General features: G+C 36.8%; 1 protein-coding gene across 1 annotated transcript in view; it reads right to left on the reverse strand.

The window, feature by feature from the left end:
- urb1 (URB1 ribosome biogenesis homolog) overlaps window positions 1-17,138 on the reverse strand; it is a 30,490-nt gene extending 13,352 nt beyond the window's left edge. The window contains exons 1-24 of the mRNA XM_028465334.1: window positions 16,927-17,138; window positions 16,012-16,151; window positions 14,805-14,956; window positions 14,605-14,734; window positions 14,404-14,500; window positions 13,128-13,213; window positions 12,912-13,037; window positions 12,198-12,328; window positions 11,924-12,119; window positions 10,759-10,896; window positions 10,482-10,655; window positions 10,264-10,390; window positions 9,548-9,670; window positions 9,141-9,253; window positions 8,952-9,071; window positions 8,735-8,851; window positions 7,705-7,840; window positions 7,477-7,635; window positions 7,089-7,288; window positions 6,795-7,013; window positions 4,831-5,022; window positions 2,627-3,464; window positions 559-763; window positions 305-491 (exon numbers count right to left, since the gene is read on the reverse strand). Of these exons, the coding sequence (XP_028321135.1) occupies window positions 305-491; window positions 559-763; window positions 2,627-3,464; window positions 4,831-5,022; window positions 6,795-7,013; window positions 7,089-7,288; window positions 7,477-7,635; window positions 7,705-7,840; window positions 8,735-8,851; window positions 8,952-9,071; window positions 9,141-9,253; window positions 9,548-9,670; window positions 10,264-10,390; window positions 10,482-10,655; window positions 10,759-10,896; window positions 11,924-12,119; window positions 12,198-12,328; window positions 12,912-13,037; window positions 13,128-13,213; window positions 14,404-14,500; window positions 14,605-14,734; window positions 14,805-14,956; window positions 16,012-16,151; window positions 16,927-17,053 (4,233 nt within the window). The 5' untranslated portion in view covers window positions 17,054-17,138. The remainder of the gene's footprint in view (window positions 1-304; window positions 492-558; window positions 764-2,626; window positions 3,465-4,830; window positions 5,023-6,794; window positions 7,014-7,088; window positions 7,289-7,476; window positions 7,636-7,704; window positions 7,841-8,734; window positions 8,852-8,951; window positions 9,072-9,140; window positions 9,254-9,547; window positions 9,671-10,263; window positions 10,391-10,481; window positions 10,656-10,758; window positions 10,897-11,923; window positions 12,120-12,197; window positions 12,329-12,911; window positions 13,038-13,127; window positions 13,214-14,403; window positions 14,501-14,604; window positions 14,735-14,804; window positions 14,957-16,011; window positions 16,152-16,926) is intronic.
- Window positions 17,139-24,493: the final 7,355 nt, after the last annotated feature.

Consider the following 24,493-nt stretch of genomic DNA (forward strand, 5'->3'; position numbering starts at 1 on the left):
AACATTCTGATACCATATAATAATTAAATATGAATCTGTTTATTAAGAGGTTTTTCCAGGAAGGTTGCGCTAATGTACCAATATCGTTCTGGCGTTATATTTTCTGTAAAATGTACGTTATTTAGGAAATATTATGATCAAATAATGGTAACGTTTAATATCGTGGAAATGGGTAATCATGAGATCCCTACGGTTTGATATGAAGGTGCAACACAAACTAAAGAATAAATAAAACAAGTATTGTAGACATGTACAATATGGATTTTTAGACTCTTGATTAAAGAGTATAATCCTTAAATCCTACCATGAGTTGCTGCAGTCGTGTTAAGATGCTCTGCTCATGTTCTGAGGGTGAAGATTCCAGATCTTTGCAGTGAGTGAAGGAGGACACCAGACATTTCAGAGCTGCAGTAGCAACAGACTTCCTCCATTTCTCTCTTTCCTCAGGACGGTCAGCGAGCTTCTCTGTGATGACATCCACTACTCTCCACCTGAGAGTCAAACCAACATTTGATGCAACAGCTTCTGACATTTTGACATTTCTGACATTTCTTTCACCTTTCGTAACTATCCACTTTTTGCAGAGCGATGGGAAGGTCGCTGATCAGATCCCTGATGTCTGCAGGCTCTGCAGAGAGCTTGATCAGATGTGACAGAGCTTCAGCTAGCTGAGCACCACTTTCCTCTGCCAGGCTTCCCAGAACGCGCTGAGATAACTTTAATAACATCCCTCGCTTGAAATTCCTCAAAACTTCTTTTTGCACTAAAAAAAAAGACATAATGAGTGTTACTACTGTATGTGTTTATAAAACAAAAGAAGAATCTGTTTCTGTCATGGTTGGGGTCAATTCTAATTATAATCACGTATTTGTAATCATTATCTTATTTAAAAATTCTGTTGCCATTGTAACCATTGTTAATGGAGTTCAGATAATTGACTTTTTAATTGTAATTTTCATGGACAGTCTATAAAAACTGTCAATTACAATTTAAATGCAAATAAGTTCTATGGCTTACACATATGTACTGGTAGTTAATTATTAAAATACGTTTCAAATCAACTTTTCCCACTACCTTAGAAGAGTTAAGGCTTAGTGGGTTAGTTAGGGCGACCATAGCTCAGGTGGTAGTGGGTCGTCCTCTGATCGAGAGGTTGGGGGTTCGATCCCAGTACCTGACTATGTGTCGAAGTGTCCTTGGGCAAGACACTGAACCCTAAGTTGCTCCTAGTGGTCGACTAGCACCTTGCATGGCAGTCCTGTCCCACTGGTGTGTGAATGTGAGAGTGATTGGGTGAATGAGCTGATGTGTAAAGCGCTTTGAGACTGCTTCAGTGGTGATAAAGCGCTATATAAATCAAGTCCATTTACCATTTAGGAGTTTTTTAAAAAAAATAGGGATGATACAATTTAACATAATAACAATAGTGTGAATGTAACTGATGTTTTGTACAAAGAGTTAAAAGCTATTTCTAAATTCCAACTTTTAAGGCTAAGGCTTTTAGATAAGATTAATAAATGCAATAAAATGTAAATGTAAAAATGCTAAAACGACATTGTACACACATACAAAAGCACATCAAATCATCACTATATATGTATATATATGAATAAAAGTTTAAAAATGGAAATTGAACTTTCGTAATTAATAATGTAATTGACTTTCAGGGTAAAAAAATAATAATTGTAATTTACTTAAATGGAAAAAATGCTGGTCACCCTAATTGTAATTGAAATGTACTTTAACATGTACAACAAAAGACGTAATTGTAATTGAAGTTTATCCTCCTTATTCATGCATGTATACAATGCTTGTGTCAGTATGTGTCTTAACAGGGTTTTAATTATTCTTTAGTTTGTGTTGCACATTTATATCAAATTGCAATGTTGGAAGTAGGGATCTTACGATTATTTTCGCAATTATTTGCAATAGTAAACAGTTAGATTAATTAATCGTAATGTTTCATAAAAATACCGTCAATTCTAAAGAAGATATTATGCTAGAACTATAAGTATTGGTAAAATTATATAAACCATATTTGTAAAAATGGCAGTCACCGTAATCGTTAGGGTGTCCCAATCCGATATTGATATATCGGATATCGGTCCGATATCAGCCTGAAAACGAATATCGGATTCAAATTTTATTTTATTTTTTCAATTTTTTTTGCAATTAATTTTTCATTTATTTTATTCAATTGTAGAATACTGTAGATAATATGTTGAAGGTTAAAATGTATGTAACCAAAAAAAATTGTAATTATGTAACGAATTGGTTAATAATAAATGGGTCAGTTTTTCCTCATACCTACTGTTGCTGACTATTGTTCTTTGTTTGAGTGACATCACTTGATCACGCCTTTTCTAACATTCCACACTAAAAAATAACTAATTATTATTTTTTTACAAAACAATATAATAGTAATAAAAGTATGTATGATTCATGCTGATATCGTATCGGATCAATATCAGTATCGGCTGATACACAAGGCTGCAATATCGGCATCATATCGGAAATGAAAAAATTGTATTGGGACATCCAAAGTAATCGTAATTGAAATGTAATTAAACATGTATGATTAAAAAACTTAATTGTAATTCACCCCAACCCTGGTCCCAGTACCCACCATCCAAAGGTCTGGCTGTGTCGACGCTACTTGCCACTCGTAAATAGGTCATAATCACAGTGAGGAAAAGGTCCATCTCCTCTGATAGCTTCTCTATGTTGGAAGGCTCTAGGCACCACGTCTCAAAGCACAGGCAGTGAGTGGATCCGTGCTGCAGCAGCAGAGAACTGATGGATACACAGTCCACCACAGGACGCTGCAGACAGTGCAACAGCACATCAGTGTGGACTAGCTTAGCATTACTGGGCTCAGCAAATAAAGTTTGGAGCAGAAAAGCCTCCAGTGTCGGGTTGGAGCAAGACAGCAGCAGCGTTCCGAGGCCACGGAGGTGTGCACGTGAGGGGAACACGTCCCCGTCCTGCACTGAGGTGGATTTAAACTCTGTGAGGATCTGCAGCGCCGCACGACCATAAACACTGAGCTCAGCCTGGGTTCCTTCACTGCTGGGGGAGACGAGACTGGTGTGGGGGAGCAGCAGCAGCTCAGAAACCAGCTCCCTCACATCACGGGGGTCCATGAAGCTGTGCAGAGACAGGAGGGCAAGGAACGACCGGGAGTGCGTCCGTGGAGGCTGAGATCGTTTCTCTTTAAGCTCTTTGAGAACCGCTGTTTTCACAGCCGTGGTGTATCTGTGGAGTAGCTCCAGGTGATGCACGGCACACAGAGTGGGAGCGCTGAGCTGCAGCAGGAGCAGCACGCCGTCGCTCATCAGAGAAGACAGAGTTCTGAGTCTCACTGGGTTCAGACTGTGAGGAGGTATAGCAGAGCGTTCTAGAGCCAGGAACCATTGCTCCAGACTGGGATGCTTGAAGATGGAGTCCAACACTGCAACAAGGATCTAAAGACACAAAGAGCTGTCTTAGGTTACGTTCACACTGCACGTCTTAATGCTCAATGGGGATTTTTTTTTGAAAAACCCTGCTTTTTTCCTGCTCGTATGCGACACTGAAGTGACCCAAACGCACAAAATAGGTTCTAAGGTACTGGTTACGGAAGTAAATATGGAGGCATCTTGTCTCATCGTGTGTGCGGCACTGATAATATGTACAGTATAATACATATTAGGGATGTGAATCTTTGGGTGTCTCACGATTCGATTTGATTTCGATTGTTAGGGTCACGATTTGATTCAAAATCGATTCTCGCTTTAACCGATTCTCGATTCAAAAATTGATACAATGCATAGTGTGTTAAGGCAAATTATGGCATCAAAACAATGGTTTGTATAAGATAATTCTAAATAAACTGATTCCAATGATGTAATCACATAAAGGCAAACTTAAGACATAAGGTAATGCTAAACAAATAAAAACACACACCTTGTGCTGTCTATGTAATACATTGTAAGTTGGGGTCACTGTTGGATCGTGTCATACACTGTAAGGGTCTGGGTGAGTTTGTGTGTTTTGGCCTAACACTGTTGCCGTAGTAATCGGAAGTCGCCATCTTGAAAGTCCATGGCCTACTGGTCTCTACTAAGTTCTTGTATTTTCAGCTTAAAAAAACATATGCTCGTGATTATGTTAAAGTGTACAGTTTAATAACACTCCTAAGACTGTGTTTGTGAAAGTTAAGCATAAACGGTGTGTTACATAAATCGGCGTCAATCGCGATAAATGTTAGCATGAGCATATATACGGGTTTTCCCATAGATGTTAGCATGAAGCTAGCTGACTTTTCGTATAGTGGTATTTTCTATTTATGAGAACATGAAGATGTATTTGTTTGTTCAGTTTACAGTGTTTCCTGAGTAAAGACTCTAAGCGGATTGGCTGAATCTGAGTTTTTCTTGAAAAAATAAATCAATAAAATACATTTAAAGAAATCGATTTTTGAAGTTTATGAATCGATTCAGAATTGTGGATGATTAAAATCTTGATTTTTTTTCTTCTCATTTTAAGAACTCACTCTCCTTCCACTCTCTATTTTTACTCCCCCCCCCACTCCATCTGGGATACAGAATTATTGCATTTTGAAGATGTAAAGGTTGTATAAAACATGACCCGTTCAAACAGCAGTCACATTGCAAAATATCAGATCTGTATCGTATTTATAACCAGATATGAAAGTGGCCTGGGTCGGATTTGAAAAAATTGGATTTGTACTGTTTACATTATGGGCAAAAAAAACTGAAATTGACCTGCAGTGTGAACATAGCCTTAGATTTATCATGAGAAAAATACACACACGTGTTTACCACGGACCTGCTCTCCATCAGCTTCTCCTGCAGACGCCTGGTTAACATCCAGGAACAGTTCTGATTCTTCTTGGGAGGTTTCTGTTTCTGCTGCTGGCTCACAGTTTGTGTTCTCTCTGAGGCCTTGAAGTCTGGTCACTAAATCTTTCAGGATTTCCAACAGATTCCTCAACAGTCCATCTCTGATGTCTTTGGAGAACTGTGCAGAAGGTCATGATATATTCTTGTTAGGCAGGAACAGAAATGAGAATTATTGGCTGAAACCAAAAAAGAGAAAACCGAGACCGGAAACCGAAACACTGAAAGAAATTATAATTCCCATTGCATTTATAGCTCTAAATGTGTACCAACCACACTAAGACTAAAACATTGTAATTGTATACATTAATATAAATGCTTCAAACAATAAATCAATTGAAAATATGAATTTTTTTATTTAGCACCGACATTCCAACAATGCACTGTATAAAATTAAAAAATAAAATGTTGACCCACTCACCTTAAATAATATTGCACAGGCCTATCTATAACTGACTGAGCTGCTGGAAGAAAGTCACATTAAATATGTTCTCTCATAGAAACACAAAGTGCAGTTAAGCTATTGATGAAATTCAGCTTCTTGGAGACGCACAGAGCAGGAAACAGACGGAAAAAACAGAATTTACTTTTGTCAATGGTAATGGCAATATTGTTAATATTATTATTTTGAGACAATATCTTGTATTTACATGTATTTTTTCAATATAAACAGGTGGGCAAACAGATTAAAAAAAAGTAATTAATGTGATTAGGGAAAGTCGTTTAAAGGGAAATGACACGAAAAAGGTTAAACCGACAAGAAAATGACTGAAATTGGTAAACTCAACAGACAATTAATCCCATCCCAGCGACCCTGAAAAACATGAAGAAGCAGGTCTGAAAATTGATGGATGGATGGAATTAGTTCCATCCAAGTAATGATCTTTATAACGCGGACCAAGTACAGTCGTGATAAAATGTCAAACTCTGCTGAGAAAACACTTTCGTATTGAAATATATCCACTCTGTGAGTCTGCAGGTGTTTGCTCACGTCATCAAAACATCCTGTTTCGATAAGAAAAGTGTTTCGGCCAAAAACCAAAAACGCACTTTCGAGCCATTTTCGGTGGACGGAATTTCTGTGCATCACTAATTCTTGTGTATTTTCCATTGTATATACCAACAGTTATCGCGCTGTGCTCTTACTAGGGATATAACAAGTCACCCGATACGATTTGATTCACGATACGATTCTCTCACGATTTATTTTACAAAATTAGACAAAAAAATGATGACTGAAAGACATTTTAAAAAATGTCTTCGAAAAAACTATTTTCTTTTATTTTTCATTGTCAAAGAATCCCTTGATAAACTATGCAAAACAATGCAATTGAATTAAAAATAAATCCTGAATGAAATAAATAATACAAATGAAGAATAAGCCTAATAATTTAAATTCTTTTGTAAACTATACAAAACTACATAATAGTTCTTTTTCTTTTTAAAAGTGCAACTGAAAATGTATTTTGTGCCTTAATAATTGGACATTAAAACAAATCCCATATCAAAGAAATCTATCAATAAATACAAGGATGGTCTGTGTTTGTGTGTGTGTGTGTAATTGACTGTACTAGTAATATAAATAAACAAACTATGGCTTTCATTCTCTCTCTCTTGTTTCAGCCTTTTCTCTCTGTGCTCCTCTTACCTTGGATTTCACATGTTATTTCTTTCTTACTTCTTTCATTTTGTCTTGTAAAAAGCCAAAATGCTTCCACACTTCTGATTTAAAACACGGTGGTGCGTCCTGAATTTAAAATTCTAAATAGATAACACCCTTTGCTGTTAAAAAAAAGTACTGCAATTCAATTTCAGAGTATCGATGTGAACCGTGACACCTTTGAATCGATTTTCAACTGCCTCACGATTAATCTTTACATCCCGAGCTCTTACCGTGCCAAAGTTTTCTGCAGCTGATTTGATGTAAAGCAAAATCTGCTTAATTGCAACTGGAAAATCAGCCGCTGACGTCACAGCTGTGACTTCTTCTAGACGTTTCCTGAATGAATCCTGGAGCAAAGCCTCAGGTCCTCGCGTGTAAGCAGCTTGCATCACTGTAGTGAAGGTTACGAGGGTTTGATGCTCGTCTGATTGGCTTTCAGAGGATTGAAACTGCAATAAAAATAAAACAACCGTTTATCATCACATTCTAAGCATGGGACCCCTCCTACTGTAAAACTAACTGACCAGGTTCTCAGTGCCCTTCTGTGGCAGCCACTTAGAGTAATAGCGATAAAGCTGCAGAACAGATGAATGAGGAGGAGCAGAGACGTTGGAGGCTTCAAACTCTTTATCGTAGTGAAGGAAAGCCAAGCACAATGGGAGGGGGTCTCTCTGACAGTGCAATACATCTGAAAGCACTGCACATAAGTATTCAAGAACAGCTCCTGGAGGAGGAAAATTAAATATTTTTATCATCATATTACATTAAACCAGGACAAGGGAAGTTCTTTTCAATCTTTAACAAATCATAAAAGCTTCGTTTTCTTAATATTCTCAATTTAATCCTTTAAAGTAAACTGTAACTCCTGATGTGACTCAGCAAAATGTTCATTTTCTTGTTTTGTTTTTTTACCTGAGTCCGCTGCCAGTTTGTTTCGAGTCTCCAAAGCTGCAGGAACCAGTGGACTGAAGGGGAACGTTTGGATGATGAGGTCTTCACTGAGTGATGGACCAAACTCCTCCATTTCTCCATCGTTGCCCTCCATGATGACATCGATCATGTCTAACACATCTAAAACACAGATTCAGGATAAAATGGGAAAAAAAAAACTGGAGGCAGAAAAAAACCCACAACACTCACCATCAATGTGTGAGACTGGGATGCTGCTGGTATCAGCGTCCTGGTTTAGGTTGGCCTGTAGATAACCTGCGTCCTGCACCAAGCTGGCAACTTTATCAGTGTATGTGTGAGAGCTGCACACCAGCTTTACCAACACCTGAAACATAATATATATATATATACATAGAAATCGAAGATCACTTGCTTGAAATACGACGCAAAAGGTTGAAAGAACGCATAACAAAAACCCACAGAGGTAGAGAAACACACAAAATGACTCTAAAACACACAAAATGACAACAAAATAAATCAAATGACTTCAAAAACACAAAAAACAGCAACATAAATACACAAAATGAGAAAGAATTTCCAAAATAAAAACACAAAATTGCAGAAAAATTCACAAGACAAGGGACAAAAACAAAAACAAAATACAAAAGCAATCCCAGAAACAGAAAAATACACAAAATGACAACAAAAATAAATTAAATGACTTCAAAAACACACAAAACCACAGCATAAAGAAACAAAATGAGAAAAATACACAAAATAAAACAAAAATACAAAAATAAAAACAGAAATACACAAAATTGCAAGAAAATTCATAAGACCAAGGGACAAAAACAAAGAAAATGGTACAAATTGATGCTTCAGAGCTTGTTTTCATCCCTACTGTAACACTGTTTATTGACACATGTTGGAAATGTTTTGTGTTTTGCTGTAACTTTCAGTGAAAACACCAGAAATGTGTTGAGAAGTCACTTTGGCAAAGTTTTTTGGGGTAAACACAAGAAATCAAGACAGAAATAAAGTTAAAACACTTCTATGCATCAGTCAACGAAATTCCACATCCCACAATGCAATGTGAAAATCTTTTTAGTGTCTCAGCGTTTACAGTGGAGATCAAAACAAACATTTGAGCTGCAATTTTAACCTTTTGCATCTTTTTTCGAGCAAATCATTTTCAATGTATTGATCTATGAGTCCAAACAATGTCTTTATCTGATAGAAAACTATCATCTTCAACAGTTTTAAACAAAGACTGATTTACCCTCTCAAGGAAGTGAATAACTGTGTCTTGTTGGTTTGCATGGAGTCTGGTCAGCTGATTGAGCCACAGCTCAAGTTCCCTCCACGTGTGTTCAAACACCCCCGTGTCCTTCAGCACCTGAACACAAGACAGGGAATACAAAGCAGATTAGTAAAGTAAATAATTAGTAAAGGATTAATTAAGCGCTGATGCATCCTAATGCAACAAAACCACTTACTTTAACAACCAGCATCTTTGTGGAGGTCTTCAGGTGGGAACTGCGGCTACTGACAAACATTTTGAGGAGAAGGTAAAGAACTGATTTCTCTCCTGATGACGAGTCTTTATCTGCGACATCCTGTGAACACAAGCCATTTATAACCTAATCCAACCACTGCCCATAACTTATCCACAGTCGGTTTGGTACCTGTATGCGGAACCAGAAAAATTTGCTCGCAGGAAGATCTAAAGCCAACTGTAGGATCTGATGCTGCAAAACTGGGGGGACTTCTTCCTTCACTCCTTTCTCTGACACAATGCCTGAAGAGGGAATTAATAAAATCATCCCACAGTGATAAATAATCCTGATTAAAAATGAGATGAAATCAAATTTCTGGCAGGGAAAATCTCTGTATTCTGGATTTAAATTTTCATTATATTCAATTAAAATACATTTCATTATGTTAAGCTGGAGTAAAATTAATGCCAAAGTCCTAAACTGACCACAACGACATCGAACAGTGATGTTTGTATATTTTGAAGGATACTGAATGTGATTTCTGAGACTAAATTAAAAAAAAGTGAAACAAGAATGTGACAATGCATGAAAATCACCTTTTAAAAGTTTGCTGAAGTCAAACTTGCACTGGCTCACCAAGTGTGGCACCACTTTCTGATACATGCAAATCACCTGCAGGATCAAAGCCTTCGTGAGGATGACCTGAGATGAATCTGCACCTAAACAACAGTAAAAACACACAATGCATTAGAGCAGACATGGGTAACTGGCCACAAGCCAACAAAAACACACAAAATGACAGAAGAAATGCACAAAATGACTCCAAAACACGCAAAATGACAACAAAAATGAATCAAAGGACTTCAAAAACACACAAAACCACAACATAAATACACAATATGAGAAAAATACACAATAAAAAAACAATAATACACAAAGTTGCACAAGAATTCACAAGACAAGGGACAAAAACAAAGAAAAATACAAAAAACAACCTCAGGAACATGAAAAATAACAACAAAAATAAACAAAATAACTAATAATAATCTGTTTTTTCCTGTATTCATTTTCCAATTATTCTAATCTGTGGCCCTTGGACCGAACCCTCACATTATTACTACACCCTTTATTACACAAAGTGTAATATTACTATATTACACAAAGTGTAATAAAGGCTTTCTCCTACTCCTTTTCAAACATGTAAAGGGCCTCACTTGCAGGATTTGGTCATCAGTTTATTTTCCTTGTGTTTTTCTTGTTTGACATAAAAATAAATCAAATCAAAGTGAAGGTGAAGGTGAAATGTTCATACTGGGCACGTTGGCGTCAGTCAGTTCAGCTCCATCTTCAGTCTGAGGTTTGATTTCCTCTCCACAAGCTTTCTCCTTTTTTCCAAGCGACTGCCACTTCTCAACTATGCTCGTCATGTCAGGCAGAATCTGTAACAGTGTGAAAACACCAGAGGTGTGAAATGGAAACCAATTCTATTGTGTTCCATCAAAACAACAACAGCGGGCTTTCTCTCTGCACCTTGCTGAGCGTTTCTTTGTATTGCTGCACCAGTTCCTCCATAGTTTGAGAAGTGTATCCGTCTGAGCTGCACCAGAAAGCCTTGTCCTCCAGATATTGAACATTCCTATGAGCTCTTTTCAATATAAAATTCATCATGGACAAAGTTGTAACCTGTGCTGCTGTGTTGGCGAGCTGTCAGAGCACAAAAACAGTCAAATCACAACATTTTCAGGGAGTTCTTTGTTCATCTTTTCTTTAAATGTTTGTGACATAAACAGATGGTTCATCTACTTACGCTGAGAGCGTGTGAAAAGAAAGCTCTGTTACACACGGGAGGGAGAGAAATCACCAGAATCATGGACAGAAGGCGTGGCGGAGGAATAACCTCACCACTTTGAAACACACTGGAAACATCTGGCTGGGCCTCATAGATCTGACAGAAGAAAAGACTATTATTTTATTAAAAGATTTACAGCATGTCATCACAAAGAATGGTTGCCATGAAACAAAGTTTTCTTTTGTATTACACCCAACAATACAGGCAAGAATCTGTCTGTCCGTGCATGATTAGGAGACAAAAAACTTTTTCCAGATAAAACCATAGTGTAGGCCTCATAGATCCACTAATTGAAGAACATTTGCTCTGGAAAAAAAAAAAAACAAATCTAAAAAGTTGAAATTAGGGGTGTCAAATTTAACGCGTTAATGCATGCGATTAATCATTCTAAATTAACGCACTCGCTATATTTTAAAGGTCCCATATCATGCTTAGGGTGGGAACCTCTGGCTACCTCACGATACGATACGATACACGAAACAAAGCTCACGATAACGATTATCTCACGATATGACGATACTGCGATTATCGATTTATTGGTCAGAAATCAATCTACGATAATCTATGACATAAGAAAAAAAAACGATTAAGTGGTGAAAAAATACAATTTTTATTTTATATCTCTGAAAGACAATAAATTTAAAAAGTGTCCTATAAACAGTGACATTATTTTAGTGCAACATTTCTGTAAATAAGTGTCAACATATCAATGTAAATGAATAGGTATCTCCAATAGTGCTTTCTGTAAACAAAAAATAGGGTCTTTCTTACCAGGGACACCAGTATAGTGCAAAATTCCAGTAAACAATATATTGGTTCCTTCACCAAACTGATTTTTTCTTAAAAAGCGTTGTGATTATTTTTTTCTTACACTACTCAGTGGCTCTGTTCTTTTCTTTATTTATTTTTTCCAGTGGCCCTAATCCTCTTCTGTAGAGACGCCAGTTAAGGTGTTTTACACACATACTTTGGCAACATATGCAAACTCTGTAAAGTCAAACTGTGCCATGATCACAAAGGCCCACAACCCTAAAGCTACAACCTAGACCTAAAATCTTTTGGAGCAAAGAATATTTCACTCATATTTGTTTTTCTATGTAATATTTGACCTAAAAACACGTACCCTCTTCAGCAGCTTGATATTGTCCTGCCAGGCACTTTTGAGGCGTGGTGTGTATGAATGCTGAGTTTCCTTCAGGTATCTGGACAGAATATCTGGGCTGGCTTTGAGCACGTTCACCACCAGCTCTGCAACCAACTCATCCTCAGACGCCTGCTTCAACCCAACCAGGAACTGGAGCAAGACAAGGTTGCCAGGTCTGCAGAATAATTCCAATACATCAGAACACAAGGCTCGCCGAGGAGCGTAAAGAAAAGCTGCTGCTTGTGTTTGTTACCTGCCGGCTGTGCCAAAGCTGGCATCGTGGAAGCTGATTCCGTTCTTACGAGAGCAACATATTTCCAGAAGGAAACGGTGGACGAGGTCACGGACGATGGAAGTTCCAGGAAGCTGCTGGTGCTTAACCGTCTGATAAAGACACACAGGAATATTACAGGTGTGAATTCTGATCAGCATCAGGGGTGGGAACCTCTGGGTACCGCACGATACGATAACGATTATCTCACTATATGACGATACTGCAATTATCGATTTATTGGTCAGAAATCAATCTACGATAATCTATGACATAACAAGAAAAAAAAAAAAAGATTAAGTGAAAAAATAAAATTATTTTTTGTCCTATGAACAGTGACACTATTTTAGTGCAACATTTCTGTAAATAAGTGTCAACATATCAATGTAAATGAAAAAGTATCTCCAATAGTGCTTTCTGTAAACAAAAAATAGGGTCTTTTTTACCAGTGACACCAGTATAGTGCAATATTCCAGTAAACAATATATTTCTGTGAAGACCTACCTGCACATGTTAGTGTAAAAGCAAGAAAGGCTTTGAAAAAAAAAAGAAGAAAATAATCGATACTTAGCGCGAGCATATCGATAATCCATTGTGTGAAAAAATATCGTGATATATCGTGGTATCGAGATATCGTCACACTCTTAATCAGCAGAATATGAAAAACGGGAGTTAATTTGAGCTGAGTCAGGCTACCTGGTCATCGTCGGTAGATGCGTCTACAATCCCGTCCCATTTGTACAGAGATGCAACGTTGGCAAGAACCACGGGAGTGAAGAAACGCACTTTCTGAGTTTTACTAATGGACTTGTTCATCACGACCTACACAGAGTCAGACATGCAGAGATTATTAAAACAAAACAAACAAAAATAAATAAATCAGAAATTCTAATAAACTCTGCAGATATTTACCCTCGTCTTTAATGTGGATAGAATCAGGTTCACTGTCGACATTCTGTCCTCCTTCAGACCTGTGCTCAGGATCTCTGGGAGCAGCTCTGAAATATCAAAACACAAAAATGTGACATAATTTTAAGACCAGTGACGAAACCAGACTTTGAAAACGCACAAGAATGTAGTTTCTTTCAACTGTTATACAACATACAACAATTGATTAAAAAAAAAAACAAACATTTTAATCATGACATTTAATTATGCTTAATAACTAAGGCTGCAAAGTTCAGACAATTTTTGAAGTTGGAAAATTTACATTGGAGTTAATGGGAATTTATGGGAATAAACTAGGAATTTAAAAAGTTAACGTTCAGCGCTTACCAGGAATGGTAAATGTAGTTTGTAAAATATATTTTAGCATCATCTTTACTTTAAAATCAGATTTCATGCAAGAACACATGAATTTATCTCTGCTATTCCTCTATCACATGTCCATAGCGCATTGCATACTGCAGGGTTAATTAGGCCACGCCCCTGGCATACCTAATCCTAACAAATAAAAATTAATAAAGTTTACATTAAATAATGTAAATAATCATATATAAATAAATAAATAACTTTTTTTAATAACTTTTTTTTTTTTAAAAGAAATTAAGCAGAAGTCATATTTTAATCAACACTGATATTTTTTTGTTAAAGAAAAGAATAGATTTGTTTAATCAAATAATTTATTTTAATAATTTAACATAAACCAAGCACAGTCTGTCCTTGAAGAAGAGTTATTGGTAGTAATGCTGCTGTTTTTACCACTTGGAAATTTGGTTATAAACATATAGAGTTGAAATCACATTTTTGATATACATATTACTTTCTGAAAAGCCCCTCAAAAAAATACTTACAAAACTTTTTTTATATTTTTTATATGATTCTAAAGTTATACTTACAAATAAATCTGATGAAATATTTTTTATTTTGTATCTTTTTGCACGGATGCTAATATGTTTGTATATGATACAGTTATTTAAAATGACTCTCAATTTCCAGTTAATTCCAATAAATAATGAAAAATTTCCATTTTTTAATTACGCACAAAGTTCTCAAGCTTAAGTTATAATGGAATTTAACTGAAAATATACCTGAATGTTTCCGCCCCTTTGCCACCCTACTAATATTAGATACAGACATGCATGCTACTGACAAAACAGTACTATTAGAAGTCATTAAACTCATCATTCATATTGCCTGAGCTCATAAAGTTATGGAATATTTATTTGTGTATTCATTTTCTTCTTACCTTTGCTTTCTAGTATTTGTCCAATGATGGAATTGTCTCCAACCACCAGAAAGGAGAGAACAAACTGGATGAAAGCAAGGCGGACATCAGGCCGGCCCTGATAAGAGAAAAAAAGGACATTTAATATAATTAATTTCATGTCAATATGGCATTATTCAAATGATTGCATATTAAAAAAAGAATACTAAATATGCCTCAAACCTTTCGATCCCTTCTTTTAGCCAGTGCAGAGAGTGTTTTATTGATGTGAATGTGACTCAAAACGTCTCTGGCAGATTCTGCTCCCTGGGACACCAAAGCCGACAGCAAACCAAGGCACTGACGGACAAATCTGGGGGAGAAACGCTCAATGTGAAACATGTGCTTTATGTGCAGAGGGAAAGTGGAATCCTAAGCCCAACCTGTGATTTTCTGAATGGAGTGACGATTGGAGAAGTTTCATGTGGTTGGAAACTGTTTTCTTCACAATTGCGATGCCCACCATTTTAAAGTGCGACAAGTCGCTGGCTGTTCTCAAGAGAATCACTTCCAGGCTCTCAAAAATCAGCAACAACTGGAGAAATATCATTAAACATAAGTGTTTTATTCTCTCAATAACATGCAGCCATTGATGGGATTTGAATAGAGGGTTTTCACCGACGTCACTTTCTGGGCACTAACCCGGATGCGCAGCCATGTTGGAGGTAAGCACTAAGCGGATGTCGACACTTACATGTAGGAGACTCATGAAGGAGTACTCTGCGATGGATAAATCACAGAGAAGCTGCTAAAAATGCGTTATAGATGAAAAGGCATACAGGGAAGGACTTGGTCTGCAGAAAATGGCACGATATTTGGAAAAAATACGGCCTATTGGTGGTGCAGATCCATACGAGTCGGCTCCTTGTCTTGGATCAATGACGACCCGGAGAGTCTTCCATCTATTATGTATCCTGATATCGTCAACTATCGTCAGTTCTAATAATTTCACAGTGAACCTGCAGCATAGTTACTCTAAAATAGTATACGACCACCAGGCAATCTTAGATTTAACCAAATCAGACAGTTATAGTCCGTTAGATGCGACTACTCTGGACCTCGAGCCTCGGACTGCTGCGCCGGCTACATCCAGCGGAAGAGACGTAAGCGGTGTGATCAGAAGCAGAAGCGGGGCTAGCAACCAAGCTAAAAGCTAATCCTCAGGGAGCGCTGCTTCCTTCCATCCTGTGTTCTAATGTCCGCTCCCTGGAGAACAAACTGGACTACCTGAAGCTGGATTTAAATGAGGGCAGCGGTGTTTGCATAAACACCAATAACAACTGGTGCAACAACGGTGAGCTCGTCTCATGTCACTGCTCTCCTGATGTAGAACTACTGACTATAAAATGTAGACATTGTTCTTTCCTGATCTGTTATAATTTTTGGCAGTCTATAAAACTCCACATGTTTTTCATCGGTCTGATCGATTATTACAGCCAAAAACGCGGCAATAGTTCAGCATTTCCTCTCAAAATTCGGGATTTGCTTGTGTGTGTGCTGTTTGTAAACCTGCTGCTTATCTCCAAAATGGCGACTTCCGGGTTGATGACGCGCCGTGAAAACCCTCAATAGAGGAGCGTGAGTTCCTACTTCAGTGTCGATTGGCTTCTGTCCCTCCAGCAGAGTGAATATTTCTGCACACTCCATGGATATTTTGATGTAACCCTCAACTACGTCGTATAGATCCGAACAGGGGAGCTTCTTCGAGGTGGAAACAAACATCTCTAGTCCTGCAGAGCACAATGACAGGGAACATAAAGTACACACGAGTGAGTCAATAAGGATTGCACTGCAAGCTTTGCATGACTATTACAATGGAAATATAGAATTACTTTGAAATCTTATAAACGACTGTAATATAACTGAAATAGGACAGAATATAAATTGGAATAGATTTAGAGTAATTTATATATATATATATATATATATGTTTTTTTTTTATATATTATGATGGAAATAAATATAGAAATACTTACACAGGACTACAAAATATCTAAAACAGGGCAAAAAATAAATTTGAATAGATTTAGAGTAATTTGAAAAACATTTTCTAACCAGCATGATATTTTGACACTTTGAAAAACAGAATAAATAACATGAGTAAGTTAGTAAGTAGTTGTTTTTTATTTTTATTTTTTAAATCGAAGTGAACCCATATACAGGTATACTAAGTTACTACGTATTGGGTGTTTTTAATGCACTTTAAACTTTTTTAACTAAAAGAAATGCAGTTGAACAAAAATATTTAGGTTTCACGTTATTAATCCACACATTAATTATGTTTTAATATTTAACTTTAGGTCAGGCGTGACAAAGTCAATCTACAAATTGTATTTGGTCATTAACAACACAGTCCTTCACTGAGTAAATAATGTTATTATTGTAATATTTAAACTACACAACGCCACCTTGTGATTCTAATAGACAGTTTAATGGCTGGTTCTGACATTCTGTTCTAATGCTGGGATCTGCTCTAAAATAAACACTTTATCTTATCTCGCGTACCTTTCATTGCAGTGGTGGGATCCTTTAACATGGATTTAAACACAGTCCCATTGAATTCCGGAGCTTTTTCCTTTTTAGCGGGAGTTTTTGAGTCCAGCGACACTTCGCTGCGACGCTTTTTAGACATTGTTGTTGCACAGCAATGTAATTATTTAGTTATTGTCTCTTTACTTTCACCTACTGTCACTGAAAACCCACGTTGCACAGTAAACACAGAGTGTTCCGACTAAAAATGTTGTCACTTCCGGTGAGAAACGTTTGCTGTTTGACTTTAGTTCCGCTTTTGACACATGGTAAGTTAGCGTTCAATTTTAGACATTTGTACAAAAATACTGTAATAAAATATGCGTGTGATTTTAGGAATATAGTACCTTATTTTACCGTTGAAACCAAATTTATACTTGGAATATTTCAAAATGTTGGGAACATACAAATAAACAGTGAAAAAATTCAGTGTTCTGAGACCCCTACTTTAAAATTGAATTAAATTAAATTAAATCAAACAAAATTACCTCTAAAAATAAATGAAAAATAACAATTCTGTAGCTGATAATAATAATAATAATAATAATTATTATTATTATTATTATTATTATTATTATTATTATTATTATTATTATTATTATTATTATTATTATTATTATTTCAGCTAATTAGGCGCCAGGCAGCCCCAGCTGTGGTAAACCTATTGTTGTCCTGCATCTTCTTCTTCTGAGAAAATAATACTTCCCATGAGTGAACAAACACCACATTTTGTACAAAGGTTGCCTCAGATACAAAAACAGGCCAATAATCCTAAAGGTGGCGCTACAGCAAGTCACAAAAGTTCAACATTTTTTCAAAATTCACAACAATTCAATCGTATGTGCAACAGATTTCCAGCTTTCGCCCAAATGTAGCCTCAGCACTGGAAAGAGTTTCATAAATTTAAACCTATTAAACATATTAGAAAATATAAAGTCCATCAGTCTATAGCCAACCTTCAGACTGTCCTACACAAACAATCCACCCAGATTTTTTATTTGTCAAAAAAATGAGCCTACAGTGTATTAAAACGTTTGACTGTAAAAAAGTAATGTATATATAATGTAATACACATTTTTTTTTTTTTTCGCTAATTACATGTTTAACGTTCACAAAATAATGACCATTGTAGATGTTAAATGACAGTACCACAACCCCACTCCCTCATTTCTGCCACTTGTAAGCTAATATTGACATTTTTTTTTACCACGTTTTCTGTCTGTTTTTGGCCAATCTAATTTGCAACTTTTAACTGAATTCGGTGGTTTTTAAAATCCCATATACCACCTTTTCCAACCAATTTTGGTCACTTTTCACCCATTTCATTTCCGAATAAAAAAAAGATTTACAAATAATATTCAGATAAATTAAGTGTAAATAAAGTGTCTATTCGTACGGTTGCCATACGGACAACCCCCCGGTGCTATTGGTACGTTTACGGAAGTACACGTACGTAGTGTCTTAGGTTTAGGGTTAGGTTATAACCCTATATCGCAACAATTTTTAGGGTTAGGGATACGGTGAGGTTTAGTCTTAATCACGTGAGCTAAACTGGCCAATGAGGGGCGCTGCGTACGGATAGCGTGTCGGTATATTGATACGACAACTGTACGGATAGCCACTGCCATTAATAAATGTGGTTATCACAGACTCATAGAGCAATGGAGCATCATTGTGCTGACTTTATGGATGGACCCCAAACAGCTCTCCCCTTTGCTCCCCCTTATAGATGACCCTGTCTCCACATGACTGTTTTCAATGTTCATGCTTGTGTTCAACCACCTTCAGGTACAGTGGGGGTCCCCGGTCTCTGGAACCTTTAGTTTGGGGGTTACGGGCTGAAAATGTTGAGAATCACTGGTGTAAAGGGCTGTATTTGGCCCCCAGGTCTTGAGTTTGACACGTGTGCTGTATGATAAAGCAGGTAGGGATGAATTATTAATGATATATGATATTTTATTTTTTAAATCTAAACAGTTACTTAGAAATAAGTATTACATTGTAAATGTTCCTATATACACATGTCTCCATGAGACCTGCTGCCAAAGAGAGGCCATGCTCTGCTCTGCAGGTTTTATAAGGAAGCGGGAGTGGCACACGCAGCTTTCCACTTAATAAACACTGTTTATTTTCAAAGTTATGGGCAAGTGTGCACAATTCCTTAAAATAGCACTTGTGCTACACAACCTGTGACGACGACGCCTGGATGTAAAAGGCAAATGGTCATGGCTCAAAGGGTTTTCAGCCACGTGTGATCACAGAAGAGAACACTTGATCTGTTTTTCTTTTGAGAACATGTGCATTCACCTTCCACTTTCATGACACGATACGCTACATAACACCGTCAACTTTTGGAAGAAGCATAAAGAAACTGGGAGAAACATATTTTTAGCTGGACAGTACGGAGTGTTTTTATGTGTTTTCAGTTTTCTGACATATTTTGGGAGATTTTCCATTTGTTTTGCACAGAGAACTCTTTTTTTTTTTTGCCATTCCACACTGTTTCTTTCATTTCAGTGAAACTGTAAATCACAAGGTTATATTCTATTCTTGTGTTCACTTCCTCTATTATGATGCCAGTGGCTCAACTGGGCTTGGATGAGGATGCTGGGTGGTTTCCAGACAGCTCTTTTTCCACAGCTGAAGCCACTTTACCGTGCCTGTTTTCACCGCAGCCAACCACAGGCCCTTCTGTGAGGTTTCCGCGCTTCCGCCGGGTGCCTCTGCGAGCTTCTCAGGCCCTTTTCCTCACAATAACACCAGCAACCGACGCTGCCGAGGGATCAAAGATCACCTCACGCTCCACAAACAGCTAGACACTCAGCCAATCAGAAACATCTGGGAGTGGTTGGTTTGCAGCTGTTGCTGCGTTGCCCACACCACTGGAACAATGACGGCCCGGGCCAGATGGAGAGATCATCTCACGTAAAGTGCAGATGTTTCTACTCCTCGCAGGCATCCACCCCTGGGAGAAGGAGAAGGCTTTCTGAAGTCCTATTAAATTTAGACTGTTTGTGCTGCTGCACCCAGGTTAGGTTTGCTGCCTGGGGATATGCCACTGGCTTGTGGGTTGTCACCATTCAGCACGCTGATTGAAAACAGCTCCTCATGCAGAAAAGCCTTTATAGGAATACAGTGTATAGGAGAAAAGGTTTAAGGCTGAACTAAAGCTTGCCAGCTAAATAACGAGTAATGTCTGTGAGTGAGTCAGTCTGTGGTGCCGACCTCAGTTTAAGTAAAATGCATTTAAATTTGCAAACCCAAAACAACTTTTTTGAAATTGCATTTGGTAACTCTTTACTTGAAGTTTTATACATAAAAGCTGACATTACACGGTCATTAGCATGAATAAGGCGTCATGAAGGCTGTCATTAAATGTCGTTCGTTACCCTAACCCTAACATTAACCCTAACCAGGGTTGGAATCAATTACATTTTTCAATTACAATTATGTCTTCAATTATCTATATTCAATAACAACTCAATAACAATTACATTGACTGGCCTTTTTTTAATTTTTAAATTACAATTGAATTTACAATCAATATTTTCCCTTGAAAGTCAATTACAGTTATGTTCTCAATTAGTAAAGTTCAATTACAATAATCAGAATGATCTTTTACCTTTAATAAATAAGCTCATAAAACACAACCTTCCACTTGTGTTAGCTTTCTGTTAGCATCATATGCATTAAGTCAGCTGTAAAATGCACTACACAATATTATCTGCCATCCAATTTGTTTTTGATCTCTTGGTTACCTTGCTAGGCTTCTTTATCCAGGAAAATATAGGTAACAATGTTTTTGGTGTGAGCGTACGAGCCTTTTTTCTGTTAGTATATCCCTGAATTTTAATTTTCAAAAAAATGGTAGAATGATCCTCAAGAGAACAACAGGTAAATTTGATTTGAAAGATATTTTAATAAATGTTAAGTATATATGTGTAAGCCATAGAACTGTAACATGGTTCCCCAAGTTTGCGTTTAATTAAATGTGAATGACAGTTTTTATAGAATTTCCATGCCAAATAAAATTACAAAGTCAATTAAAGCTACGAGCCGCGTTAAACAGGCCCTCGCAACCACACGCATGCCTATGATTTCATTCTACCAATAGGTGGCGCTATGACTATGAATGACGTTTGGTTAAACCATGACAATTTTTTTTTTGGCAAACTCTTAATAACTACCATGCACGCCACACGATCCCCCCTATGCTGTGAAACATTCCTGGTGAGAACCCTGTTATGGTAGTGTGAAATAAAGAAATAACAGTACCTACCCAGATCAGAGAAATCCTCAGTGTACTGAAGTAATAATTCTTCAGTACACTGAAGAATTCTCACATCACTCTCTACAGAGGGGGGCGCTATTGAGTCATTTTGCCATTAACATGTGCAATCCCTCCAAAATATCACATTTTTCACAAGTCCTAATATGCGTACAAATTTTTACGAGTCCTCAAAATGTGATCATTTCCTCTATCAGAAAAATAATAATAAAATCAAGGTGCATTACAATCGGTTCCTACACACACGAGCACATTTACAATTCAATTCCAGTTACAACAGCAACATATGTTTCCAATTACAATTATAATTACATCATAATTGTAATAAATTATCACGTACACGATTGCAATTTTAATTGACCCCAATCGTGCTGTGGTGTGGGCCTTATTTTAAGTAAAATGCGTTTAAGTTTGGCTTTGTTTGTCTATCTAAAAAAAAAAAAACAACCTCTTTTGTAATTGCATTTTACTTGTAATGCGTAATGACTTTGATATGGCTTTAAATCTCATGTGAGCACCAATCATCCACCCACCAAAACACCTGAATCAATACACGCTTTGTCAGACGTTAAGGCCCTGCTTTCTCAGGGGATTCATAACAGTTTTACTAAATCATTCCATCACTGAACTGTGAAATTTCTTTCTCCGTCTCTCAAACTTCAATTTTCATTCATCTGCCACACTGAAGATCACTATCAGAGCAGAGTCACTCCTTCATACCTTTTATTTCTAATCTTTATTTCTATCATTCAAGTGATAAATCTTTATAAATGTGTACATGAATAATTAATAAGTATCATGTAGGTTGCATGCTTTATGAAATAGAAATATATAGAAAATATATGAATCTATTTCACACTTGCTTGCATTTCGATACATAACTCCCAGCTCTCTCCATGGAAGCTTAGCAATATGTCAGTACTTTGATTTGTAAATGAGAAAGAAAAGGTGTACAAATAATTCACAAGCTATTAGACGACGAGAGAAAGATGGAGTTTTTCTTACCTTCATACAACCGCTCACGTTCTGCTTCGGCTAGGCTTGTTTTTCCCTTTTCCATCAGGTATTCATTAACATACTGGAACCATCTTTTCCTAGGTCTCCCGGTTGGTCTTGTACCTTCCACTGTATAGTTATAAGCAGTGGCGATGGGATGTTCTGGTGGTCTCCGGCTTACATGCCCAAACAATCTGATTTGACTCTTCTTAATTTTGTCTGCAGTTGGTATTACCTGCAGCCTTTTACAAAAATCAACATTGCAGATTTTGCGAGAGAAAGCTGGAGTTTTTACCAACATTTGGACAAAGATATAACAGAAAGATGAATTTAAGGGGTTTACAGCTAGAGATGGGCAATATTATTGGCTGATATTTGCCATGCATTTTAATATTGGGTGACATCAGTAATGTTTTTTCTAGGAATATTGAAGAAAACAAATATGGCACTTTTTCAATATCTAAAGTTGAAGTTTTGCTCAGATGGTGTTTTATGTAAAATACATCCAGCACCATCACAGTGAAAGTAGGGATAAAGGGTTCATTCCAAGTAGAGATACTTAACGTGACCTAACATTAGGTTGGGGGAGAAGGTTGATGTACTGTATATATCAGTACCGAAAATCAGAATTAAGGGATCGACATAACGGCAAAAAACAAATATTAAAGATCTCTACTTACAGCATGTGTACTATAGGGTCAGATATTACACTGCGTTCACGATAACGATACAATCCGATATTTTTTAGAAATGAAAAACACAAAATCAAATTTTTGTTGGAAAAATAACTATGCTTTTATTTGATTTTGAACATATTTACTTACTCTGAGTACGATCTTTTTAACTCAATAGGAATAAAGAAATGAAAACAAACCACAACAATCTGGTGTGTAGTAGACTCCGCCCCTCGCAATACCACTCGTACCTTTGACAATACATCTTGTGACATTTTATATTGCGATATTTTGTCCACCTCATTAATGTATGTATGCGATGAAAGTTGTAGGAATAATTATTGCACCTCATGCACGTGGTGGCTTTACACGGTTGTTCAATATTAGACAGTTTCACATATTTTTATGGCAGAAAAAGACAGATTTTTTTTTACATTTCTTGATCAATATTAACAAAGAGGCTGATATTGATCAATGTCAAAAGGATTGTTTTAAAGACAATTTAAAGCTTGGGTTCACAAGCTTAAAGACTTAAAGATCAAGATAGATCTATTTTCTCCATTGGTGTCACATGTTTGTTCTTGTGCATGACCTTTATGACATTTAAATGTAATGATACACAATGATGAGGATACGTTCAGAGTTGACACATTAATGCAGTGGATGTGATGTTTTGAAATAGAGTATTCCACTGCTGCTGGCTCCCTGTGGTGACTGGACAAACACCTTAGTGGATATCACACCCTGTTATTCTTTCCCTCTCCTGTCTCTCCCTCTTCCCTCTTTGTGTGCACCATTAAAGCAATATCTTTGGCCCACACTCACAAAGCATGTCATCAGACCGGATTTGGAACCCACACATCCCCCAGTCCCATTTATGAAGTGGTTTTGCTGTGTACATCAAAGAACATCAATGGATTTCATTGGTTTTTACTTTCTATAGATCTCTTCATATAGTTTCTGATAGTTCAGATGTGAGTGGGAGTTTTTATTTGACAATTGATTACATTGATAAGGAAATGTGCTCCAAGACTCTGTGACACTGGATTTTCTAAACTCATGGGTCATGAACTAAAAGTGGTTCACGCTCGTGGTTGGATCAGTGGACTGAAAGAATCATATCAGAAACATCATTCACTTACATTTGGATTCACGCTTTTCAGTAAAAGGAAAATATTCTCTCTGTAGTAGCATCACTGCCTGCAGAAATGATGGCTATCAAAACTCACTTTGCATCAGATAATTTAGGATTGCAGTGAACCATATCACTCCATCTTTTAAATATTAAAATTGAAAAGTTAGACACTTCATCGGTTGGTTGGTTTTCAGAAGTCCATGTTGGGTAACCAGATTATTTGATCAAAACTCACTGTTTTATAACATATATATATATATGTTGAGGGGAACAACATTTGACTGAGAATCTGAAAATGTACACAATTTAGTAGAAATTTGGTAAAAGTCTTTCTTTTAGAGCTTTACATTATTTCTAAACCAAAAGGTGGTGTTTTCATCATCTTTCTGCCCCTTAATTCTGTTGCAGTTACTCAAGTTTCATCAAAAAGTCCAAGAATCAGTTAACTAG

Source organism: Gouania willdenowi, chromosome 13, assembly GCF_900634775.1.
Source record: "Gouania willdenowi chromosome 13, fGouWil2.1, whole genome shotgun sequence".
Classification (NCBI taxonomy): Eukaryota; Metazoa; Chordata; class Actinopteri; order Blenniiformes; family Gobiesocidae; genus Gouania; species Gouania willdenowi.